The sequence below is a fragment of the Pollachius pollachius genome, assembly GCF_949987615.1.
Source record: "Pollachius pollachius genome assembly, chromosome: 1".
In the NCBI taxonomy this organism is placed as follows: Eukaryota; Metazoa; Chordata; class Actinopteri; order Gadiformes; family Gadidae; genus Pollachius; species Pollachius pollachius.
In genome coordinates, this window is record NC_136934.1 from 11804573 (window position 1) to 11820621 (window position 16049).

The 16049-nt window shown below is 43.6% G+C and overlaps 1 protein-coding gene across 5 annotated transcripts; it reads right to left on the reverse strand.

Moving 5' to 3' along the window:
* Positions 1-87: 87 nt before the first annotated feature.
* slc39a14 (solute carrier family 39 member 14) lies at positions 88-15937 on the reverse strand. Of its 5 annotated transcripts, none has more exons than XM_079744102.1 (10): positions 15758-15937; positions 11202-11302; positions 10341-10711; positions 9399-9576; positions 7571-7740; positions 5029-5151; positions 4107-4280; positions 3355-3595; positions 2842-3026; positions 88-2622 (listed from the first exon to the last, which is right to left on the reverse strand). In XM_079744102.1, exons 3-10 carry the CDS (start codon positions 10677-10679, stop codon positions 2470-2472), a joined length of 1563 nt encoding a protein of 520 aa, XP_079600228.1. In that variant the 5' UTR covers positions 10680-10711; positions 11202-11302; positions 15758-15937; the 3' UTR covers positions 88-2469. The 5 variants fall into 5 exon arrangements, with proteins under 5 accessions (XP_079600228.1, XP_079600227.1, XP_079600229.1 ...); XM_079744101.1 differs by lacking the exon at positions 15758-15937 and adding an exon at positions 14867-15024; XM_079744103.1 differs by lacking the exon at positions 15758-15937 and adding an exon at positions 11466-11488.
* Between the last annotated feature and the right edge of the window lie 112 nt (positions 15938-16049).

Below are 16049 nucleotides of genomic sequence, written 5' to 3' on the forward strand. Positions count from 1 at the left end.
TTAAGGTAGAAGTCCATTAAATAAACCCTATTTGGTTTTAACAAGCACATTTCAAGGTTTTAAGAATTAATAGTCACAATATTTTCACAGAAAAGGTTGTTTATATATAAAAACACATTCCCACAAACAGAAAATTAAGTTTTTTTTTTATAAAATAGACATTGGGTGTCACATTTCCCAGTAACCCACATATATGCCGAACAATGGCAAAATGTGTCATCATTATTGTTTTTATTTGATCAGCTAAATTATATTTGGACAGTGAAATTATATATTTCTGTTGTTTTTTGGATGCATGTGCAATGATTTAAGTTAAAGCCAGCATGATACACATGGAAAAGAAAACTGCATTTGAAAAGTGAACATACACTAGGATCTTTTGCAAAGCATGAACCATTTGACAAAGAAAAAAACATGTAAAACAATAAAAACAACATCAATAAGATTTACTTATTTCTGTGGACATTTCTTGAGGTAAAAAGTGACGATGAATGATGTATCGTCTTTGCATACATAAGTAAAGCATTAAAGTAATGAGAAAAATAATTACATGGCTCAAGCAATACATTATCCAGGAAAGACTTCAAGTACCTTATGGTACACTGTTGCAAGGTTTGGAAATGCAATGCCTCAACACAAAAATGGCTTACAGTTATAGATCTGCGGATTTACTAAGACATACACTTAGATTGAAATACTCTGCATGGACAGAATAGGTTTTTCAATAAAGGCTGACTGTACTGTATAACATAAAATAATAATCACACAACTCTGTAGGTCTTAGCAGGCTCTAGCCACATCAGAAAGTTGGGGAACTAGACTTAAAAAATAATAATCTACACACATGCTGAGTCCACCATGGCCCCATAGACATGTGCTCAACTTTACTAATCCCAACCTATTCTTGAACGCTGCCTTTTAAAATCACAACATAAGGTTTTAATATCCCAGTTGACTGACAAGAGTAGCCATAACAACTAATGTCAATTATGCTGCTTGTATGATCAAACTGCTAAATGCTGTCATGCCTAATTTAACTTAGCCACGCCAAACTGCCCCAAATCAAAAGTCTCTCCCTTCCCTCAACTTTTAAATAGTTTGACCTAATGAACAAGCGTTTTAGCCAGCTACAGAATATGTTGTTCTATAAGAATTAGACGGACACGTATTCTTATATGATCACATTGTCAACATATGCACCTAGGTTACTCATTTTACAGTATTTAAACAAAACTTTTAAATAGATCGTAAAATGTACAAATATTCTGAAATTCATATCTTATAGGAAAACAGTATACAAGATGTGCGGACAAGTATTCTGCATCCATCCCCTGGAATATGACGGTAAGATAAATGCCGATAGTGGACTAAATGCTTTGGTAATGAAGGGCACAAATGGCAGGGTAGAGACACAATCTAAAATGACCTTGGAAGTTTGATGAAGGACCAGGTATTTGAAATGTGCTTCATGTGCTAAAACAACCTTGGATCTACTTCAAAAGGTTAAAGTATGGTCTTAAGTCATCCTCACTGGATTTAAGTACACCATCGCACAAAACAGGGATCTCACACAAGAGATGGGAAGTCTGTCTTTCTAGAGAGGGTTACATATTCCAATGCAGCCCTTCGCCATTCTTTATGGCCTGCCCATATTTGGTCTCTCAACAGATTCCGTATATATATATTTTTTCACAAAACCAAAAGAGAGAGACACACACACACACACACACGGTCTAGCCATAGTGACTTCAAGGTCGACACTCCAGATCCTGTTAATTTGTACTATTTTGGTTCTGAATAGAAGCAAACAAAGAAAGAAAATTAAAAAAACTCTGCCTATCAAGTAACGGTTATCCCTGCTTGGGAACGTTTATGCGTACAAACGATTACAGATATAAATGCGTATCCTTCCAGTCAAAGTTAGCCCAAGTAGAGAACGAGGAGTTGAAGAAGAGCAGAGCTCCAAAGCGGCTGATCAATAGCATGACGAATGAAGGACAGTTTCAGCAGGTGGTTGAGTATTGTACATCAGTTCATGTTCAGCACACATGGGCCTTACAGTGCTCACGCTCATGATAAGCTTCTAAAAGTACTTTGTAGCCCGAGGGCTGGCGTTACCTGGATATCTCCAGCCTGGCACACAGGAATAGTCCACATACAGGAGGGGTAAAACGGACAGAAGAAAATTAAAAGGAACAAAAGAAAGGGACACTGGGCCCTTCACAACTCTATAGCAATCAGACTGCATATGAACGAGTACTGCGATGGCCGGCTTGTGTTGCGTTCCTGCCGCACCAAAGCCTCACTGATGAGGAATGAGTTGAAACTAGATTGAAAGAGCGAAAGAACGAGGTGAAAACATGTCAAGCCCGTTATGCTATCCGGTCTAGTTTGGTACAGTTCACACCCACGTACAGCTCTTTAAGCCAGGGCCCAGCTGTCTCTGCACACCGATGCGCTCCCACAGTGCTAGTCCAGTCTCATCTGGCCCGAGTAGGTGGTGAGGAGAAGCATGATGGCGAAGCCGGTGAGCAGCCCTGCGTTCTGGATGGCGAAGATGACGATGAAGCTGCTGCCTCCGGCCTCCTCCTCCTCCCGACTCACCGCGTTCATCTCTGGGAACTGGGAGGGGGACGAGGAAACGGAAGAGGGAGAGAGCGAGCACACAACACAATTATTACTCAGAGGGGTTCCATTATTGGTCATCTGTGATCGTCATACTCATGTGTCCAAAAACACGCACAAACACACTGCCCCATTCCTGATAGGACGTGTCTATGAGTATTCTTAAGAAAGAGCGCACACACACACACACACACACACACACACACACACACTTACCATGTCCGCCAAAGCGATGTAGAGGAACATTCCGCCAGCCAGGGCAAAAATCCAATTAGGCGAAAAGCTGTTTCCTGCCAGGATACCAAAGCCCATACCCAGGTAGCAGCAGCAGGCAGACAGGAAGTTGAAGAACAACGCCTGCTGGATGCTCATGCCAGCGTTCAGCAGGATAACAAAGTCCCCTGGAGGCAGACAGGGAGTAGGAAAGAGAGATGAAGAGAACAAAGAGAAATAGTCTTTGGAGGGGCACGAGTCGAGCTACAAATAGAACATCTGATAATGTTTTGGAAGGAAAACAAAAAACATAAAAACAACACAAATAGAGTTGGATTGATTTAAGTTGAATGCGTTACATGTAGATGTGAATAAACAAACATACAGAACCATTTATCTATTTCACTATTTATTTTCACATTGTGCTGTATTTTTGAAGCTGTACCAGCGTGGCGCCCCAAATTCACCAATATTACCAACACATCTCCGACCCTGACGGGTGGTGCCCTGACTCACCGAGCTCGTGAGGGAACTCCTCGCACAAGATGGCCACGGAGGTGCTGATTCCCTGGAACACGGAGGACGTGAAGGAGGCGCCGATGGCCAGCCCGTCGATGAAGTTGTGAAGGCCGTCGCTCAGAGTGATCATCCAGGCCAGCGTGCCGATGTCGGAGTAGGCCGTCCCCTTCAGCCAGTAGCATCCCCCCCTTTTGCTGCTGGGGCCCGCGACCGCACCCGCCTCGGGGCCCGCGGAAGCCTGCCACAGCAGGGGAGAGAGGAGACGTTTTGAATGATGACATGACCACAGATGATAGTTGTGGTATTATTGGTCCCTTTGTTTCGTTTTGCTCAACTGCTTTGGCGATGTTAATACTTGGTGGACCATAGAGACAGAGACATGTAAAGATAGAGACAGACAGATTGACAGAGAGACAGAGAGTTCAGCAATTTAGTGAAGTTGGAAAGATGTATTCATGTGAGAAATGTAAGCTGCTGTTCGGACAATAATAAAAAAAAATAGGGTCCTTGATCCTTGCTTTGACATTTCACAACATGTGGTTGTTTTATTCACGTGCTCCGCAATGAGCGAGTCCCACCATTGCATTATAGTGTCTGAGAAGCTGCTGCAAGGGTCTGAAGCCCTCTCTTGGACGCAGCATTCTACATTGACCAGAGGCCGGACGGTTCTCGGTTCACTGGCACTTCAAATGCACCCCAATATAATCATCCCCAAGGTGCGTGGCCACTCCAAGCCCTCGGCTCCCCACCTGTGGTGTCTGTGTGGGGCTAAGCATGAGCTCTCCCTCCCCTGCGTTTGCCTTGTCGCCCAGGGCTTCCCCGTTGGCCTGGAGCTTCTCCCGCACGCCCTCTGCGTCACCGTTGGCTGACAGGTAACACTCCGAACCGTGGAAGTGGCTGTGGCTGTGGCCGTGGCCATGTTCCTGGGGGAGATGGAATAAAAGAAGAGTTGCCAATGAAGAAATAAGCATACTTTTAGTTTTTTAAAGAAAACAACAACTACATTCATAATTTGAGCCATTCAAAGCTGAATTATTAGACACAACAGGGCCAGTCAATCACTGTCATAGCCCTGTGGATGCCTCACAGGCCCTCACAAGTGATGAGGACTTCGAGGGAGCGGTTGTCCTACACTCTGCAGCGCATTTGCATAATGTGTTTGAGTTGACTGTTCAACTTCTTTAACAAATTAGCTGTTTAGTACATCATTTAATTGTTTGATTTTAAAACGTTGATACAAGCCGATATAAGGCTTCTTATTCTGATTTAATGTAATTATCCTATTATGATAATTATATGATGTAATTATTAACCAAACAAGGCCAAGGGTTGCACTTAAATTAATGTAAATTGAACTTGTCAAAAATGCTTTGATCTGAATCTATTTATTAATTGATGAGGATACGACGTACAGTCAGGATAACCCAAACGTGTATGACTGCTCCTGGTAAAAGCATCCTGCACAACCAGACCAACCACTTCCAATGGACTTAAAAAGGTTTGTCTAGGGACACAACATCCGAGTAATATATTACTCAGGGATTGTCAATAAAAATGCCGTCAAAATGTTAAAAAAAATCAAAGACGCCAATTTAGGACGTAAGCAAACACATAGCTACGCAAAGAAAAATTAACCAGAACAATGAAAATGAGGCGACGCCATCCACTCACCCCATCTTTCCGTTTCAGCAGGGCCTTGAGGACTTTCTCCGTGAAGAAGAACAGGTAGAAGCCCCCGAAAACTACCGTGGACTTGGACACATAGTTGTTGACAGTGGGGTCGAAGCCAAACGCCTAGCACACAAAAAGAAGCAGTGTTGGCCTGGCAACCACGTTGAAGGGGGCGTTGAAAACCACACAATCCCGCTGGGGGCCGCTGGCACAGCATCGGACAGTATAAACGGCATACACCAGGTCTCCAGTGGACTGTTCCTCTCATCAAATAAACAACACTTTGACTCAAGATCAGTTGAACTTCAATGAAGCCGGTTGGGAAGTTAGGTATTCTTTGGAAGACACCGCTTGTTGGTTCCACTGACTAACACACCTTTTACTGGTGACTTGAATCAAGAGTGAACCGGTTGTCCTTACATTTTTTCATCCCTTCACTGACGTTTGCCTGCTGGTTCACAAAGAAGGAACGCTGCCAAACAATCCAGTCCTTTTGAACTTTCTAATCCCTTTTTATCCCAGCACAGTTGGCTTCTTGCAGGGAAAACAGTTCCTGGTTTGAACGACAAACTGGCTTATATGTGTGGACGTATTGGCAAAGGGAACCTAACCCTTTGTGGTTATGCCAAAGCCAAGCAGGGAGGCTCCAAACATGAACCATTTACCACTCGATCTCCATTTTAAGATCCACGGTAAAACTATTAGATACATGGTGAACATAACATGACTTGGCTTGACTGAGGTTTAAACATTTTCGTCATAGATTAGATACAAGCAATATATTAGCGTGACTATTAGCGTGTGCTGGTGAAATCGGCACCTAAAACGTCCCTAAGTTTGGTTTTATCAAAAAACAAGAAGCAGGTATGATAATTGGAAAATACAGGCGATTAGAAAGGAGACCAAACATTGTAAGATGAATTTGTTAATGTTTGTGGGCAACAAAGTCTCCATAATTATACATTTAAACTGAAAATGTGTGGCCTCAGCTTTATATAAAACCAATATTAAAATTGCCTACTTAAAAGAAAATGGAAGATGTTGGGATGGGATATCCCAAGCCAAATGTAAAGCGGTATCAAATAGCTTTGGATAATGTTAAGCAATTGATTTTGATCAATTCTATTCCTTTTGCAGGAACTGTGTTTGCACTACAGTCTAGACCACTAGACCACTCTACCTCCGGGATGAGCTGGAAGAGGGCGTTGGAGTAGAGCGTGCCAATGGCCAGGGCTATGAAGTAGAGCAGCAGGCGCTTGTAAAAGGTTTTCCTCATGAAGGGAACCACGCTGGCGCCCACCAGCGAACACAGCGAGATCAGAGTGACGCACAGGAATCCATAACCCCAGACTGACCCGCCGGCGAACCATAGAAAGTGGGGGGGGGGAGACATACCACATACAAGAGATGAACGAAACAAAATGAGAGAAAGAGGTTGATTAGTCAAAGTGTTTAGAATGAGGGTATTCCATCGGGCCAACACAAAAGGAGAAACCAGGACAATATTAAAATAGCACCAAATTAGAAATAAACCACCATGAGAGATCACGTGCATGTCAGGGCGACATGCACGTCCTGAAAGAGTAAAGGTGCAATTAGGTGCAATTAATGGTCATCCTTTCCAAAACGCCCCCAGGACCAAAAGAGTGATTGAGATTGATTAGAATAGCACCCTTTGTGAACAATCGAGATGAATTTGCTGTAAGCAAGCATTCCCTTTAAAGAACTTGCACAAACACACACACACACACACACACACCTTCATTTGGCACTTAAACAACACTTTAACATAGTATTTTAACAAACATGGGTCATTAGTCATGAGTAATGAGTCAAACATAGGTAAACCAGATTTTAAGTGGTAGTATTGTACCCAGATGGTAACCTTGATGACACTGCAGCATTACAAAAACCGCAGACTAAGCAGCTTCTTATCAATGAAAGGGCTCATCGTTTGGTGAACACAGCCACTATACCAGTATACAGCAGGACTGTAAGCAGGAGCGCTAAGCCCAATAGTGTATTTCATACTGAGGAGTCTGTTGCATTTCATACTGTTGTAAAAGAGCTGTAAAAAAGGAAATTAAATCCCAAAAAGAAACTGTTGGCCACACACAAAACACACACACACACACACACACACACACACACACAGAGTTATTTCCCCGAGTTCACTTGATTAGCAAAGGCACCTCAGGCAGAAGAACCAATGAACTGAAAACCCATTCTTCCAAGGTGCTCATTTAAGCCTGTGAAAGGAAGAGAGAAAAATTACAGGAAACAAAAGACGAGAAAAGAAAGAAAAAGGAGGGGTGTCTTGGGGGGTAGGGGGTGGGACGGAGAATGAGGCCCTCAGGCCATTTGTGCGTTTGCCCATGGGTACACCATTATCCCCCGTCATGTGATACTGAATCCCAGAGAAAAAGATGGAGAGATACGCAGCCTGTTGGAGCGTTCAAACCTTCCCACTGGATCAAGGGACTGATTGTCGGGAGTGACAGGCGGACGGACGGACAGACAGACAGACAGAAGGGGGGCAAACCTCGGGCAGGAGCTGGAACACGGCAGTGGAGAAGAGCGTGCCGATGGACAGAGCGATGAAAAAGGCGAGGGCGCGGCGCATGTGGCGCGAGGTCATGAGCGGCACCAGCGCGGCCCCGGTGAGGGAGAAGACACTGACCAGCGTCACACTGAGGAAGGAGAAGCCCCACACTGGGACCCCGCCGCGCGGGAACAGGGAGGGGACGCACACGCGTTAGAAGGGACGGACACATGGATACAGACACACAAAGAGACAGACACGGACACAGACACACAAATAGACAGACACAGACACAGACACACGGGCCTTGAAGGTCTTCCTGTTCAAACTTAAAACTAATTATTGCAACAACAACAACCATAAAACGGAGTCACCGAGCCGACATCCTCTGAACCTTATAGGAGAAAAGTGAAGCATTAGAGGAGAGATTGGGGTCAAATGGGCTTCGTGGAGTGGTGGTCCAAGGGGAATACAGAGGGAATAAGAAGAAGAATGTATTGTTAGTGGAAAAGAAGACCTGTTGAGAGAAAAGATAAAACAATTGCATGCAGAAATTCAGAAATTTAAATCCACAGTCTGCACAGAGAACATCTGAATCTACCACAACTTCTAAAAAAACATTCCGGACTCCTTTTAAGTTTCAGTTCAGTTTTCTTGTTAAACTGAGGATGAAACCAGAGTGGGGTTGTCTGTTTGTGCGCTACGGGGGGGCAGAAGCTGCAAGAGTGCTCCTCACTTTGAGGGTCAGCTGTTGTCTTGCCAAGTCAAGCAAAGGCTGGGCTCTTTAATCTCTTGTGCTTCTCTATCACCAGGACGGTTGGGTTCATGTGCTCACACGGTAAGGGGGGTGTTCATTTTAATAAAAAACACAATCCCCCATGATTTCCGTTAGATGTGGGAGATGGCCCGGATCCGCTATAAGATATGCAAACGTCTCCTTGAACGTTGGAATGTATTATTTGCTAGCTTTCGAAAAAAAAAGCGTGCAACATTCCCCCGGCCGTTATGCTTCCAACTCAGCAAGTCAAACAATGCTAAACAAACAGACAAGCAAGCAAGGACGTAGGCTTTGCTGCACGTCAGCGCTTCAATCACTATCTGAAAGGAAACAAATACCCAAGGGGGTGCGGGGGGGGGGATCTAGGCCAGGATTGCCAAAGACGATATGTGGGGTGGTGGGTGGAGGGAGGGCAGCTACATGGAGTTGCAGCGAGGAGAGAGCTGGGATGACATTTGGAGAGCACCATCGCAGTCTCACCGAGACAGCATCTTCGCTTCCCTTCCACGGATCATCTTTACCTGGGAGCGCTCGCTCCTCCTGGGAAGTATCTGCTGACTGCGGAGAAACAGCGAGGTCTGATGGGCGTTCAGGCGGTTTTAGAAGTCACAGGCGGTAATGCAATCTCACGCTGTGGCGGACAGGGGCTTTGATGGCCCTGATGTCATCCCCATGGTAATGATGATGCAATGACATATTCATGGGGCAGATACCGATGCAGATGTAATCTTATCTTCACAGTTACTGCCATGCAGGAGCTTTGTTCAGTGAACTATTTGGTTGTGTCGGGTAGTTGTGTACAAAAGCAGGGTTCGATTCCAGGCAAAGAATACGTGTTCTCAATTTATAGTGATTAGTACAAACAATATGCATGAAATTGACTCAATTATGGGATAGATATAGCAAAACAAGTTTGAAATAAAATCTAAGTTATTTCATATACGTGTTCTTTCACAGGCCAGAAAAAACACAACCCCTTTATTAATTGTGGACCGTTGACAGATTATTAGAAAAAAGAACAGGTGACAAAAAGGGCATTCCATAGCTCACCTTCTAAGCCAGTCGGTCTGGGAGCGGGCTCACTGCTAAGCCCCTCCTCCTTTTCCATGCCACAAGCACCGGCATCCAATTGCTGTAGCATGGTGGGGCAGAACAACTGCAAGCCCTGTCCATCCAGCCGTGATTGCTCGCTGAAGTTATATACGGCCAAGGTATCTGTCGCCAGGCACTGGAGGGGGAGAGCCAGCAAACCATCAAACTTACGGTACATGCTTCATCACACCACTTTTTTTTACCACAGAGCATGCATTGTGGGATTCCCGGCACCGCTTCATTAACAGATAACACATACAGACTGCCATGAAGTATCTCAGGTTAGGGGGAGAGGCACTGGTCTAATAGCATTCCTCAGGTATGAACTGTCTTATTGTTTTGTTATCAGATGATCTTCGAATGCACAATGCGTCAAAGAGATCACAAAGAGATCACAAACATACACACAAGGATTCTAATTCCACAGCTAATTGTTCCTTTCTCGGGGCATAAAACTATGCACAACGTACAAGGAAACTCCCAGCAGCCTGGGTACTTGCCCTACAGAACCAAACGAATTGACCCTCTGTTCCTCAACAAATACTACCTTTTAATGTGGTTAATATTGTTGTCCAAAAAGCATTGAATTAACGTATTCATATCACACAGCTCCCCAGTTCTGTTTCCCTGAATGTTATTGATTTGAGGATCACCAAGTATGTCACTGACAGTCCATCCTCGTCCATTATTCTGCTGCAGTGGAACGGGAAATTTGATAGCCCTAAATGTACTACATGTGGCACATTTTCCATAACACTTCGACTTATTTAGAATGACCGCAACAGATAGACATTGCCAGGCATATTTCTGCTACTAAATAGGCAATGTGCATGAGCAAAATGAGGACGCATTGACTTCAGCTCTGCTGCTTATGGGAAATCCCATAAGCAGTATCCTCACCTTGGAGCTGATGGCTTTGGGCGTGGCCACCGGAGGTCTCTCGGTCGTGGCGATGGAGGTGTTGTTGGCATCGTCCCCCTGGTCCCGACTTAGGTGGGACAGGAGGGCCCGAAGCTGGGGCACTGTGATGGTGAAGTTGTCCCCATAGCGGGTCAGGAGGCCCTGGAGGACTTCGGTGGGAGACTGGGCCTGAGCCTGGGCGCTGCCTTCTCCTTGGGCCAGCACATTGTCCAGGGGACACAGGAGAATAATGAGGACCAACATCAGCCACGGCCGATGGAGCCTGAAGGAGTTGGTGGTGGTTGTGGTGGGACAGCCATGATGAGTTTGACGGGGCATGGCTTCGTCTAGACTGGCCTGGAATCTGAGCTCTATAAGGAGAAGGCGGATGGATGAAAAGACGCCATCTCTGTACAATCACATGAAACTCCTGCGGCTTACAGCCCTAGTGACCCATTTTACACTCAGATGTATACAACATGCTTGGTGGATAATTGACCTACAAAATAGCTGCCATTTTAATTGTTATCTTATCTACCCAAATTCCATGCAAACAATATTCCTGGCAGTACACATAATGCATGTATTATGCTGCCACAGCACAAGACACAGAACAAAAACATTAACCGGGAGAATTGGAGGTATACAAAGGGTAAACTGTCAACTAATGTACAGAGAAGGCCAGAGAAGACTGGTTACGCCCTGCTGCAACCATCCCCAAACACACACATACATACAATTAGATATGACACACAAGAATGTAATAGATGCCTTGAAACACACACCTCCGAGTTAATTACCTAGGCTACACAGGGACTTGCATGAGTCATCCATTCATTCGTTTCACTGAAGACCACTCACCTGTCCCTTTTAAATCCGTTGAGTTAGTGCTTGTTAGGTGGTAGGCTAGTCTTCCCCACAGATATGCCGCGGGTCGCTCCGACAGCAGGGACGCAGGGAGGCTGTGTAAGAAGAGAGGACCAATAAGCAAATTAGGCTTCAGCCCAGTGAAGAAGAAAGAGAAAACTGGATCAAAAAATAGCCAGTCTTTAACCCAATGCTGCAGCACTAAGTATACAACACAAATACAATATAAATAGTTGATTCCAGGATAAACCTTCCAACCTGCATCGCCGCTCAGTTTGCCAAACCACACATGGCTTAGCAGTGGGAGCATTCCTTGTTACTTGCGTTGCTGCTGCGTACAGTAAAGGCCTTTGAACTATCCAGGGTTGGAATTAGGTTGTTGCTGTACTGCGGCATGCAGGCACTGAAAGGCTTGGATAGTGAAGGAAGGGTTCCCGGCAAAGGCTTTTGAAGGAGAGAGGTTTGTGCTCATTCTTGGCTTATTTGCATGTCTTGCACTCTTACCAGCTACTGTCAAAAGTATAAGTGCCTGAGGGGCAAAGAAGAACAGTAATTTAACACCTCTCTTCTCCAACACTTCACCCGTTATTGGGTTATTGGCTACTATTAGAATAATCTAGCATCTTTGTAGAATAACTTCAATTCTGTTTTTATGCAACAACAAAAGATGAACATTGATGAAAGCCAATTTAACACTTCAAAATTTGTTTCATCTAGTAAAGTAAAATACACGAGAAAAAATCTTGTATTTTGGTTTCCTTGACTAAGTTACAGCATCACAGTTTCCTCCGATTTTTGGATACACATCCATACTGTGAACCTCGGCTTCCGTTCCATCTCGTCTCAAACATGCAGAACATAATCGAGATGCGTCGACTGGGCCGGCTTCTTGAGTGCCCTGAAGTCAGCACCATGGCTGTGGGACACGCAAGAGAGGTATTGGGAGTTTTGTCCTTTTGTGCCTTGCTCTGATGAAAGTAGACTGGAGAACCTTTTCCTAAAGAGGAATACATTTGTCGGCATCAAACCAGACCGGTACAGCGCCTTATTAATTTTTACAACCTACTCCTTGCTTTGAAATCCGAATTCATGAAGCATGACATACTCGGATCAGCACAGTGGAAGTACACTAGAAGGCTATACACGTGGAACGGAGGGAGACAAAAACATCTTAAGACATCTTAGCCTTTACAAGCTACCAACTTTTGTAGCAGAGGTTTATCATCAAACCAGGCCAACTTGGCAATAACCATGTCCTAAAATGACAGCTTAATATATCTTCCATTTAAAAAAAAGAACATAACAACTCCAATTTGCAGACAGACAAAAACTCCAACTGGTCTCCAAAAGGCCACCGCCTTGGAAACGGCTGGGAGCAGGATAGGGAGGAGGTTAATGTGGTCAAACCAAATCCTTTCTCCAGTTAACCCCTTCGGACAGAATTGTGAAATCAGTTCCCTGCAAACATTTGAACTGGGTTAAAAGCCTTGAGAGACACCAAAGTGTCAGGGCACACTGCTCTCAATCAGTACACACTATAAGCATATAGAATGAGTGTGTGTCTACAAGATAAGAACTAGTAAAGCCTTCAGCTGTATCTAATATGCAGCAGGTACATGAGCGCGTGTGTTTGTGTAACCAACATGGTCCGAGTGAGAGGTCATACTTAATCTTTACAAATTAGAAGAAAGTTTGGGAGAGGTTGTTGACATATATTGAACGAGAGAGACAGGCAGACCGTTCCCAGCCGGCCGTTCTCTTTGTGTAAATTTGTACTGTTTATACCGCTCCAAAGTTACTGCAGTATATAGTACATTTACTTTGGAGGGAAAAACACCCTAACTAACTCTGTATTACTTGTTCTTCATCCACGTGCATGAAAACGAGAGACTTCACTTGCTCTACGCATGCACACCAATACAAAGACAGACACACAAACATTCCCATAGAGGGGCCTCGGTTACACAAAAACATCCTGCTGAGGCAACCTCTTCTCGTCATCACCTTCATACGCTGCCTCAGGGCAGAAAAAGACTTTGGGACATGTCACATGCAAAATCCAACATTGACCCTGACGAGTATTTCTGTTTCATGAGAGTGGAATGGAGAGATGTTTTCATGAAAGTGGGGGTACAGTGAAGAACAGTTTGAGTTTTACTCCTGAGGGTTGCAAAAACAATTCTATGTGATAAACATCTGGCCTCTTTGTAAGAGTAGCCCTCGATGTGTTTTCATTAGGCATAGTCCTCTTTTATGCCACTTTAGTTCACAAATAGTGAAGTGCTTTTCCTGACCCCTCTGCTAATATAATTCACACACCTCCAAAAAACATGTTAACTAGAAAGATACATTAAAATTAACAAATACATTAACATAATGAACAAATTCCATCTTAAACCAGTAACAAAAGCCTTAACGCTTTCAAATATCCAAGTAGACCATAGTATAGAATACAAACGGTCTAAAGCAGATACAATCATAGCCTGAAATTAACAATTATTGTGACGGGGAGAGTACTTGCCCTTCTGATCTTGACTTTTACGTTTTCTCCTCTTCCAGCAAATATGTGTTGCCTGTTTGTGTGCTCTTCTATCTGCACAATGAGTAGATTGCCTACTTTATAGCATGAGGGTGTGTAGGGGGAGGCCAAACCACCACAGTCCAACAGACCTGCTATTCTTTACTGACCATAATTACTGACTATAATTATAGCATCACCTGGTACTGGGAAGATTGCATCAACCCACCACTGTAATTAGCCGGGAAGGTAATGGCTCAAATATTAGGGCGGTTAACTGACCCTTAACCAAACTGCTTGCCTGCTCAAAAAAATTATATGATGGCAGTCTTAAACCTGTTAATTGTTCACCTGGCCACTAACTTGCTGACCGATTATAGTATGGGGTCATGAATAATGAAGACCATTATTTTTTAGGATATGGTTCAAGACAAGGGGAAAGCAATTGGCATGTAATAGTCAAAGCAAGGTGTCGTGTGTTATCTAGTTATAAATTAAGCATACGGTGACCCCATGAGTGAACTACAAAGTAGTAGACTACTGCACATTTGTCACCTTCAGTAACAGGCACAATGATAACTTTCCAAAGGGAGAGTTGGAACTCCTCTCCAAAACACTACAGATAGCCTAACCCTACTTCTAGTACACAGAAACGCTATCAAACGCAGCTTGATTAAACAAAGGTGAGATCTGACACAGTGCTTTGTTCATATCCTCCCCTAATAACTTGTTTTCCAGTGTACAACCACCACCTATGTACAAGTTTAGAGTCAACGGTCATTCATTCCAATGTGTGCTGTTAATGCCCCACAACAACACAATCAATTCCTATTGTAATGGTCGTGAGTTACACGTTTCTTTATGCATTAATTTGTAACAGGGATCAGTTTGGCAAGTGAAATGAAGGTGGAAACATAGACGACAAGTTTGAATGCCAAAGGCTTTGATAACCCAAGTGATTGATCAGAAATCAAGTACCCTACCACAACTATTGTTAGCAACAAGGTGCGGTATTTGTAAACATAAATTTTGGATGTCTTTAAAAAAGACAGAGTGATCAGCCACGATCAAATGGCTAAAATGCATCATTGCTGTAGTTATATATATGTTAGCATTAGCTAATCCCTTGTCGTTAGCTTACCGGGTGATGCTGGCCAATGCTGCACGGTGGGAAAAAAGGTTGACGTCAATTCCTCTCAATATGTTAATATGTTCGTTCTGAATTTAGAAGCAATATGTAATGTGTTGGTAATAACTAAAACGAACGCCAACGAGAGCTTCATGTCTCCTCAGAGCCAAAATCTCAATACCCATTCAATGAAACTACACAGCAACGTGTTTTATATGTAGGGCAATTTTTGGTGACGTAGAGCGTTTCCGCCCCCTTTGTGAATTATGCATTTCTCAATGGATATGTGTCCCTCTAGTGTAAAATATTTTAAAAAAAACTAAATAACACCAGCAAATGCAAATGCTGATCACAATATATTTTTAAATAAAAACCCTGATATGATTTTGATATATCATAACATGATATAGTAAGTTTTTAGACGCAGGCCATTTGTATAGTTCAGCTAAAAACTTTCTCCACAGTCATCTCACATAATGCTTATAGACCAGTTGTCTGCTTTTAGCTTGCCAAACAAAACAGGCAAAAATGCATACTTGCATTTAATTTCTATACTCATTTTGCTGTCCCTCAGCAACCACCTGTTGCTGAGGGACAGCAAAATGACAGACAATTTCACTCACCTATGTATTTTGTATTTACCTTTTCAGTTCCCTTAGTTAACAACTTGAATCCTTATTGTTACCGTGTGAGTGTCTCCTTATCAGTGGTTTGGTAGGTACATCTTATCTCATTTTATGTTATTGTCTTTCTGCCTGTGCCTTAATTCTGAGATAAATAGTACATTTTCAGATGAAGACTCAGTCAATATGGACCCATCAGTGGCAGATACACGCCAACTGCTTAGTCTAGACGAGTTCTCCTGGGACAACATGAACCCGGCCACCACCAGTCAAAACTTACCACTCCTACGATTCACCACCCATCAGAGCCCAATCAATTCAATGTTGTCCCTTCTCCTGAGCTTCACCTTGATTCTGGGTGAACCGTGCTAGTTCTTCACAATCCACACAAAGGCTTGGCTTCCAGGGAGACATTTTTATTTGGACCACCAGCTGTCTCCTCCTTCTCAGAAATACCAGTTGATTCTGCAATTACTGCAGATGGCTTTGAGACTGAACCCTCTGGATGCAGACTTGGGCTGCTGTGGGTAAGACTGTGGGTACAAATGGAAGGAATGAGGGTTTCCACACAA